The 10,472-nt window shown below is 38.7% G+C and overlaps 1 protein-coding gene across 1 annotated transcript; it reads left to right on the plus strand.

The window, feature by feature from the left end:
- Nucleotides 1–1,741: 1,741 nt before the first annotated feature.
- Nucleotides 1,742–9,670, plus strand: LOC136779003 (uncharacterized). Its single transcript, XM_066736269.1, has 5 exons — nucleotides 1,742–2,002; nucleotides 6,662–6,907; nucleotides 6,972–7,124; nucleotides 7,186–7,384; nucleotides 7,562–9,670. The coding sequence occupies exons 2-5, from the start codon at nucleotides 6,696–6,698 to the stop codon at nucleotides 7,829–7,831; spliced, it is 834 nt and encodes a 277-aa protein (XP_066592366.1). The 5' UTR covers nucleotides 1,742–2,002; nucleotides 6,662–6,695; the 3' UTR covers nucleotides 7,832–9,670.
- The last annotated feature ends 802 nt before the right edge of the window (nucleotides 9,671–10,472 follow it).

Consider the following 10,472-nt stretch of genomic DNA (forward strand, 5'->3'; position numbering starts at 1 on the left):
CTTCCCCTTTTTTGCTCAAATTGCCACACGAATTAGACCATCCGTGCTCGTGGTCGATAAACATTTCCTTTTACATCCACATGTATTTTTCTCGTGTAATAAACAAGTTCTAGAGTCGAGTATCCCGAAAAATGCGAAAGACTCCTCTACCGAGTGTGTCTGATAATATTCTAATTTCAGCTTTTACAGTGGCCCGAAGCTTTTTACCTTGCGTGCTCGGCACACGTGTACAGGAATGGCCGTTGGGTGAAGCACGTGTAGACTGCACGTGTTCGATCACGTGATAAGTAAAAGCAGCTTCAATTGTTCGTTACTTACACCTGTTAAAGCACTGCGCGAATACGCGGTCGAAGCAGTGCGAAAAGCTAAAAGGAATGCGAAGCTGGAGCTTTCGTTGCACCTCTCTCTCTCTCTCTCTTGCTCAGCAACAAATTACAGTCATTACCAAAAATTAAAAATTCATCGATCTCCGTTTAAGGGAAAATAACAAATTTTCATTAAAATTGCATTGATCGAAATTCCTGGACAATTTAGTATTTTTTTTTAAACACCTGTATTCCATAAGAGGGGGCTCGCAGTAGCTGTCATGAATAAACTGTTTGATCAGCATTACATATGTGGCATATGTATGCTCGTGGAAGAAGGGGTAGAGAAGAGAGGGAGGACTGCTGTTGCTGTCTCTTGACCTCAGATTAAATCAACTGTGGTCGGCATCGACGACCTCTGGGTCATTGGTATGATAGTAAGTATATAGCACGTGTAACTCCTATTTTATCTCGTTATTAATATTTGTTAATTGAACGCCTTTATGTAACGTCCTGAAAATGTTGTCCTACTATTGTTTCGATCGTATCTATTTATCCCCCCCCCCCATCCTCTACCCCCCGATGATTTCTTTCTCTCATTCTCTTCTTTCCTCTCCCTCTTCCTCCCCCTTGATTCTCTCGGAGCGCCATTGTTCTCTAATCCGGCTCGCGTAACATTTATGTAAATGTTAATTATCATTAACATTACGCGTCCAACGATTATATTTAACGGTATTATAATAATACTCGTGGCGCCCAGATAATTTAGCCTGCTCCCGAATAATTGGATTACCATATGAATGTATGAAAGCGCGAGCAGATAATAACGTGTGTCAGTGGACGGGGGTGGGTGAACTTTCGTTAAGGTAAAACGGAGCCTGCTCCCATGGGTTGTATCTTTTGTAGAGATTTGTACTTGGGATAATTTCGACCGAAGCCCGATTAGCGATGGAGGGAGCAATATTTCGATCTACGTCCACCTAAAATAGCACCGTAATACTGTAAATAATAAAAAGAGAAAAAGAGAAAAAGAGAAAAAGAGAAAGAGAGAAAGAGAGAAAGAGAGAGAGAGAGAGAGAGAGAGAGAGAGAGTGAAGGATCAGCTCTTTTATTACAAGATTCTCATCGGACTCTGCGCATTATTCTCCAATGAGTTCGAAGCAAGAAAATTAATCGAAGCATTGGGATTGGCGTTAATAGTTATTAATTTTGCAATTTGGTCCAAAGATTTGCTTTCCTATATATATAGTTATAAAAGAGAGTCGTTGGAAATGGAGGGTTTAGCAGTGTGGAAACGGTAATTCATGGCCCACCTAGTGTTTGCAAAGGAGGCTCGGTATGTGGCGAATGGAGAAACGAAGGAGAGCTTTGTGGTAGGGACCTGAGGACGCCTAGTGTTATCGCGTTAGTCAGACACATCGCGGACTCTCCGGCAGTAGTAGAACGCTCGTCGCCAACGTGGTCGTTCCTTCCGAGGACCGAATGTCCTCTCGCCAAATATACAAAATCGATTCTCGCGAATTTTTCATCCCGCTGCTCCACGCGAGCACCGTGATAGAATTTTCTACGTGGCACCATTCAACACCGTCATCGACACCACCGACTGCACTGTCTTGCAATTATTGCAAGCCACGCGCAATTTTACCCAGGAGTTTAACCCGATAAGCGTACAACCACGTATAGCAACAACTCTGAAAGTAAGATTTATATTCCGTTAGATTAACCAAGAAACAATTCTAACACGATGAAAACAAGAGCATCCTTTGAATTATTCAAAGAGCATATATATATATATATATATACATATAGTATCGTTCGATTGTTAAATTATTGACGAGGCACGGTTATTTTTACGTGAATTCAAATTCGTTAAGATTGCACCAAACGATAGTGTGTTCCCCGAGCAATTAGTGATAGAAGCAAAGTTCAGTCGTTATTTGTAAGGCATGTGAAATGGGGGGAAAAGTGTAGGAAAAATGTTAAGTAACGTTTTCCCCGGCGTGACTCGCCAAGCGCGATTGGTTCGGGTGATATTTAGGGGCAGAAGGTCGGTATTATATTTAAAGGGAAATCAATCTAAAAAATAAACGAGAAGGTCTTGGTATCAACGGTAGACACAATAAGAAAGATGTTTAATTTGCAAAAAGCTGCGATTTCGTGCTTTTGGCATGCGGTGGGAAAATAAATTCTCGTTGAGAGCGCATAAGACCGTTCCTCGGTGCGATTGATGGACGCGTCTCGAGATGGAAACGTATGATTCACATTGTACATGCATTTGTTAAACAAACTAAAAAAAAAAAATAGCTTATCGTGTTCTAATAAGTAATCTCGAAAATTTTCCGCGGTGTTGTCAAAATTATTTTTTTTCGAGTTGAAGATAATCGTAAAGAGGGCACTTGCACCAAAGACACACACGATCGCAATGTCGATCATCTGGATTATCGGTCTTTCCTATCGAAATGCTCGATTCTCTCATAAACTATCCGTATATTGACAAGTAAACAATGCTTGAACGAGAATGACTCTTTATATAGATTCGCAATTTAATTGATAAATACGCATAAAATGTATTGAAAATGGGACGTAAATATACTTTAAAAATAGTACGAATATCACTACACTGATAACTCGGCTTGTCTCCCTCAGTCGTATATTGTTCTCTGCATATTCTCGTCGTGCTTTTGACAATTGTCCATGCTAAGATAGCATACGATTATCAGCAAGGTTTTATCGCTTAAATACCAGATGCTATCGCTTATTGCTACGATCGATTTTCTGATAAAACAAACAAAAGTAACTTATTAAGTACTGTCTACAGACCAAATTTTTATTACCCTTCATCAATGATTCGATCAATTCTTTAAAAAACGTATTCATATTTCTAGAGAAATTTAATAAATTTCGATATAGAATAACATTAATTATAATTGAATAAACAACCCATGTTTGATAGTGTTAGTTTTGATGATTAACCAACTGGTTTACCACGATTACAGTAAGATACAGATTTAACAAAGGAAAAATTGTCTTATTGTTATGAGAGAGTTGGACGCAATTAGAAGGTGACTTACACCTACTGTCAAACACGTATTTCACCACCATCACAGAGATATATCCGTGAGACCATATCGCGTGGTAGGATCTTTCCGGAATGCGAGAAACGCTCCCGCAATACTCCTACCGATAATTATCCGAATTATGTCAATAAGCACATATAATACATATCAATAATATTTATATTTATCCAGCAAGCAATCCCATCTTCGCAGATAGCACGTGGCTTTAAAAAATCAGGAACCAATGTCACTATCTATATGTTTAAAGTCACATGGAAGTAAAGCAACGTCAGCTTTAGCATGAAATGTCATACTTGATATAAGTTTTTCACATTTCTGCGTGTTGATTCACGGACTTGTGAGACAAATCGAGCATTATACAGTTATTCCATCGTGTTATTTTACAATAAAAATAAAACGAGTATTAGAAATTTACTCGTTAGAAATATTAATTACTGTTTTGAACAAAATAGTAGTATATAGATCACAGGAGAGGAGTGGTACATATCGAGACTCCCGTTCGTTCATTATGGGAAAGCTAACATTTGGCTGCATCGCGTTAGCGCGCACACACATTGCACAGCTCTCCTGTACATATACGTTGACGGATTACTGTTAGACGGGATGGCACGATTAAACGCTGACAATTTCACGGCATCTCCGTAGACGGAAGACCGCTTCTAGCATGCTGACATGATTAATTCGTGTCCTGTGACACATGGCCCATGTTCCCTTCACTGCGCATGATCTCTCTCTCTCTCTCTCTCTCGGATATAGCCCTAAAAGATGCAAATAACCTCGAACCTTATTATTACTCGCTATTTACAAAATTATCCTGAAGCATAATTTTAAATACTTTTTACATCCTATTAATCGCCTTGGCGATAAATTCCGGACGAAATTCTCATGAAAATTTGATTGGAGAAGGCTGGACGTCGCGAATCTCTCACGATGGATCGTCGTGGCTCGGTATGGATCTTCTTGAAAGAAGCACGCCGGTAATCGCGTGTTCTCGCGACTTGCTTCAATCTTGTCGCTGCTCTGGTGTTTTGCTTGGATCTTTTTATCATAGTAGCGCCGGAGAATCGTGGCGCTTCCTCCTCGTTGTCGTCTAGAAAGAGAAAAAATGCGTATAAATACGAGGTTGTTATTCGAGGAATATCCCCGAGTCAGATAGAGGCAGATACGGCTCACGGACGATCATGCGGACAGCTACCGGAATTTTTGTACTTTTCTCTCTCTCTGTCATTGAATATAATGCGTGGATCCTCGATCTTCTCGGCTTCTTCGATATATTTGCCAAAATTCAATTTTGTCAAATTCAATGTTAGAAATTAGCTTTGAAAAGACTTTTTCTTCCCTGATGAATAATAATGGAAAGTACTGTTGTGGTTCTGGTATATATCTCCTTTAATCGTCATTTTACATCAGCTTCTGCGGCTGATAATGGAGAAAATAACGTCCGAGGCTTATTTTAACTTTAGCAGCAGCAGGCATTGGCCGGCTGGCATTGCACAAGTGATTTGCACGTGTGATGCAGAAAAAGCATCACGTGTAAGCACAGGCACGATGTTACCGAACGCTGGATGATGACATAATGACTCTGTTTACCGGTGCGATCAAGCGCGACAGCCATGCTATTTCTAGTGCGAAAATCCCGTGAAATCATGACTACTGCTAATTCTTCCATTATCTTATTTATCTTAACCAATCATTCCATTAAGATTAATTTCATGAAATTAATCTCAGCTATTCTTACGAGGAATGGGGACATTCAAGGAGCTTTTTTATCTTCTTCGATAGAGCTGTATATATATATATATTTATATATATATGTAAGTGGGATTTTTCGTACTTTTCTTCACGAATTGAAATTATTTTGCACTCTCTCGCTTGGATTGATAATCAAAAAACTGTTCGTAAAATCATGACAAAGTTAATATAAAGTATACATACATCTGTCCTGGTTTAATTCGAAAGAGGAGATGTTGAACCATGGGTTAACTTAAGCAAAGGTCGGTGCTACCAGGCCTAAGCACGAGGCAGACTGGGAGCATGAATATTCGAAAAGTATGATATCAACGATGTGTGAAATCTTATGCATGCATTTTGCTTGTTTTAAACAGTTTGCACAAATGCAAAAATTCTATCGCACATAGAAATATCACCTGTATAGGATAATCTTTTCATTACGTCAACGAAGAGATTTATGCGTCTGGCCATGACAATATAATTGCATTAATTCAATTACCTTGATAAAGCGACTGAGAATCTGAGTGAGGCAGTTGATAAGAAAATATTGATGTGAGCAAAATGAAAAAATTAAGAATTTCACAGAGATTTTTTAAATATTGCAATGCTGGGCCATGAAACTCTCGGAGACCCGTCGTCGCGCCTAAGGAGTTGATGGTTTTTCTTGAATCTTCAGAGTCTTTGATGTTGAAAAATTGCAAGACCAATGCGACATCGGCCGTTATGGATGGCGAGGGCAAAGAGGGCTGAGCAAAGATGGAATTCGCCTCTTCTAATTCCGAGACGAGATTGAGCACCCCCGACCGTTCTCCCCCCTCCAGCTCTCCTTTCTCTTTCACCGGAATAATGTAACTTCCTAGATTTAATACGTGCTAATAACGGGATCCTCGATCTAATGAATAAAACAGATTTGCTTTAAGGAAATTATATTGCTCAACGAAATTTCCTCCATTCAAGCGAACCATTATTAATTGTTTATCTTCCCATGTATTTAAACATCAATGACTATATATAGCTTCAAATTTAATCGACAGATCGTACTACCTTGTTTTCGAGGAAGCTATAGGCTACTTTCTAATATTGTACGAGCAGCTTAGCAACAATGATTGGGACAGTTGAGTGATAAGGTATTATATTGGTATAAGATACAAAGCTAATACTTTTTAAACGTTGGGGACATATGGAGATTCAGCTCGGATAAGAGGAAGTATAGCTGTTTTTGGGAGCTGATAAGGAGTGCCTTTGGTGTATATATATATATATATATATATATATATAGGAGTAGAGGGGTTCGTCCACAGTGTTTTAAGGGCTTGTAAGAAAGCAAAATGAGCAGTCAGGCCGCGAGCGTTGCCCAGAAATGATGAGAGCATTCGTAGTAGGGCATTTCTTAGATCTATAAACTTTTTAGCATTAATTTATCTTCTGTAAATAAAAATACATTCTATAGGTTGGTGTACCATGGACAAAGTTTTATGTTTTCGCGCGAAGCGTGTATAAAGTGCAGGGTTCGTCAATAATGAGAAATATTCCACATTGTTGTTGCAGGAAGAAAAATAATTTAATTAAAGGGCCAGAGACGATGAAGCAAACGTCAGGATGGATCATTTACCTGGCGTTGATCTTAACGCAGGAGCCATTACAGTATGCGCGTGCTATACCGATCGGAGATGGTTATTTGCAGAGAACGGACGTAACCCATTTCCTATCGGCATACGTAGGCAGCTTAACTTCCACAGCTACGTACGTTTGCATCTACATTTCCCAGGATTTGCCTAAATGTGGCTTTCAAAGGTACGTCATTCCAGGAAAGCTGCGTTGCTCTCTTTGTAGCATGAAAAATTGAACTTGTTTACAGCAATAACGACGAAGAAAAATCCGATACAGTTCCCAATATTTCCCGCTCATCGACTGGCCACGAAGAGGCACCGAGCAGGACCAAATATGCCGAGGGTATTTCTCAAAATAACCACGTGACGATTTACTCGATAGAGGGCTGCAAACCATCGAGGTAAGGCCGAGATCGATGTGGAAGGACGTTTAACGTGAAATCTGATTGAAATAATTTTTAGATTGCCTTTCAACATCCCCTCCTGCAAGAAAGAGGATTTCCCGGACAAGACTGTGCAGATTCGAAAGCTCTATCCGTTTAGGATCAGCGGTCTTACAGAGGCGACTGTCATATTTCCAGAATTTAATTTCGACGAGTGGCTGCGGATGATGCAACGGCTTCGTGAAAATCAGGACTCGTTACTGATGAAGAAAAAAGGTGTAAGTCAGATTACAGTGAAATAATAAATTGTAATAAAAATGTGAAACGAGCGATTGCCTCATATTGAGAAGAATAATCTTGTTCTTTTCGAGATAATGAACGGTTGGTCTTAAAAATGTTATTTAGATTATGAAAAGGGAGGCAATACGGCTAAAAATTTGATCGATTGTCGACAGGCGACAAGCAGTGGGAATCCAGAGCATCCGGAAGTTTATCGACGAACAGTGGGTCCGATAACCCGTAGCTCGATACTGCTACAGCAGAGGGCAAGATTAGCGGGAAAGAATAAGGAGGCGCAGAAAGGCGGCGACGGGGACGGTGACTCTGCCGCACGGGACGATTTTCTGTTCATGGAGTTTCGACCATTGATGGGCGAAAATATACGGGGCTCGTACTATAGGACAAACTCTGAGAGGAAAGAGGCGAAAGATACAGCTGGGATTTAACTGAAAGTCCGTCGAGAGCATCGTCTATATAACCATAGCCCACCGAGAATTACCGGGGAAGCGAAGATGACTATGAGACATCGCTCGTTTACTGCGGCCAGTTAATTTTAATTTGATCGTTTTTCTCAAACTACCGAATGATCGGGAAAGAATCGAACGGTTAGGACAAGATTGATAATGCTATATGGTTCAAACGTGGGAGAAATAAGAAAATATACGAATAACGATCATTTATAGCCTGAAGCCGATTGGAGTTGGAAAAACTTTACCGATTAATTAACTTATGTGAAATTACACATGCACCAGCCGTAGTCGGTAAGATTTTACTTACTCGTGCGTCAAATCATTGTTTTTTTTTGTTTTTTTTTGCGAAATCAAATTGCTACTACGATGACGGCTGAATCAAGTCGAAATTGTTAAAAATCTTTTGCTCTTATTGCTATACATATTATACCTTCCTTCCAGAAGTGTTAGAATTCGTTTACGAAAATTTATTTACTCAGCTCTTTCTCTAATTTAATACCAAACGTATTTTCGAATGGAAATTATTGCTCATGTGCAACAGTAGACATTATCTTTTATATTATCTTCTTCAATTATTCGAATAATCTTTTTGTACGTTTTATAAACGTGCATGTATGATAATTAAATGTTAGACACACTTTGACGTTGACAATGAAAATAATGCATTGTACTATAGCGAATTATAAATAGCAGATATTTTTATAGCGTTCGAAGTCGTATGCCAGTGTAAAATTGTATTATGTATATATATGATTAGTACCACAAAGGGTGTGGTGATGCATACGTACACATCATTATTTAAGGTAGGTTATTAGATATTTAGGTGTCAGATAGGCATTTTGGAAATCGTTTATTCTTAGATCTTCTTAATCTTAGCAAGAAATTTCATTCTCGATCTCAAATTTGATTCAAGAACCGATGGTTCATGTCAATGAAACAAATATGTGATATGTATTTTAACTCTTACACTAGTATAAATAACAAAGTATGTAAAAAGTACAAATTAATAGATTCAAAATCTAAGTCTGAGGCCTCTGCTTCTGCTTTATTAATTATTTAGAAAAATGTTCGATATTGTTTGTATTTGATGTCTGAGCTACGTCACAAACAATTATCTTTTTATTAGATCTCATTTTAGTGAAAGAGTTAAAACTTATATTTTTATTGTATTGTTGTTTATTATTAGTAATATCATTTCTTATGACGATTGTGCTGCGAAAATCATAATTGAAAATTAAAAATTTGAAAAAAACTAAGTATAGTACACAATAAATAACAAAAATTAGCACTGTTGTAGCTTCTGTGAATATGTATGTAATATTTGTATGTTATGAAAAAATTAAAAATAAAAATCAATAATGCTATGTTTTCGGTCGAATTGGGTGTTTTTCAACGTTGTTCGTCGCAAGGTAGCAGTGCCTTATTATTCTTGCTTTCTTCTCGTGGAGATTTTCAGAGTTTGTTAATTTTATTATTACTACTATGTTTTTCAATAAATTTCAAAGGATATCGGTCAGCTTCGTGTCCATGTCTCTCTATCACTGCCTGTCACTTTATCAGGACTTGAATCATTTTCCAGTTTTAATACATTTTCATACGTGGTAATTTCGACCGACACTTTTGTCGATGAATCGTACGAATCATTATTCATCGAATCTTTATTGTCATCTTCGAAAAAACCGTTAAGTTTTAGTGATGTCACCTCTGGCCTATTTGTTGTGGTATCCGAGTTGAGATATGAATTATCATATCGTTCGACCTGTTCGTTTCCATGTTTGGTAGTCACAGCTGGCTTCTTCATGAAATTTTGCAAATGCTCGATAGTATCCTGCCATTTTTCCTGTGTTTTATTTACAAACTCTTGTAAATGCTGTTTAATGGGATGCTTGATCGATTGCTGAGTCGCATCTTCGTAGTACGTATCGTCTGGCTTTTCCCAAAAATGAAATGGATCCTCGGTCGAGCTGGAGCTAATTTCTCCCAAATTTCCCACTTCTTCCGTCATTTCCGTCGATGCTTCCTGCAGTAATTCATGCGAGACTACCGGAGGTTTGCCGACGGTAGATGTTTCCAAAATATCCAACTTTGGCTTCAAGTAACTCCCAATAATACCATCAGGATTGCGCATAGACTGAAGAAGAGTGGGTTTGATATTGTGGATCGTTTCAGCGATGTCAGGGTTTGACAAATTTGTCACAGCAGGCTGATTATTGATCAAAGCGCCAAGCACATCGGATTTTGAAGATTTGTGGTGAATTATGTCGTGGATGACTTGAAGAAGCGGCTTCTTAGATTGCCCTACGTGTTCCTCGTTATTTAGACCGGCTAGCGTCTCGCTCCGGTTTTCGCATGGCTTGTGATTTGTCTGCGGAACGGTCGGTACAGCGGGATCGTTAGAAGTCTCAATAGTTTCCAAGCTAACTTTATTATTACCTCCGTGAACTGCATCGTGAGTAGTTTGAAGAATTGGCTTATTTGTCGCGCCACTATCTTCGTTTATTCCAGAATTGCCAATGAAATACCTGTGAATAATGCTGTGAATACTTCGAAGCACAGGATTCTCATAAAAATCCTCCTTCACGTTTTCAGCAGGCCTGTGCAGCATGTTATAAATTTT

The sequence above is a fragment of the Prorops nasuta genome, unplaced genomic scaffold, assembly GCF_024137725.1.
Source record: "Prorops nasuta isolate Cenicafe-Biocafe unplaced genomic scaffold, Cenicafe_Pnas_1.2 PNAS00015, whole genome shotgun sequence".
Lineage (NCBI taxonomy): Eukaryota > Metazoa > Arthropoda > Insecta > Hymenoptera > Bethylidae > Prorops > Prorops nasuta.

What these genes read in the sequence shown, in the direction of transcription:
- LOC136779003 (XM_066736269.1), top strand. Translation starts at nt 6,696, where the DNA reads ATGAAGCAAACGTCAGGATGGATCATTTACCTGGCGTTGATCTTAACG. An exon ending in GAGGGCTGCAAACCATCGAG is followed by an intron (nt 7,125 to 7,185) that starts GTAAGGCCGAGA and finishes AATAATTTTTAG; the next exon opens with ATTGCCTTTCAACATCCCCT. An exon ending in TACTGATGAAGAAAAAAGGT is followed by an intron (nt 7,385 to 7,561) that starts GTAAGTCAGATT and finishes GATTGTCGACAG; the next exon opens with GCGACAAGCAGTGGGAATCC.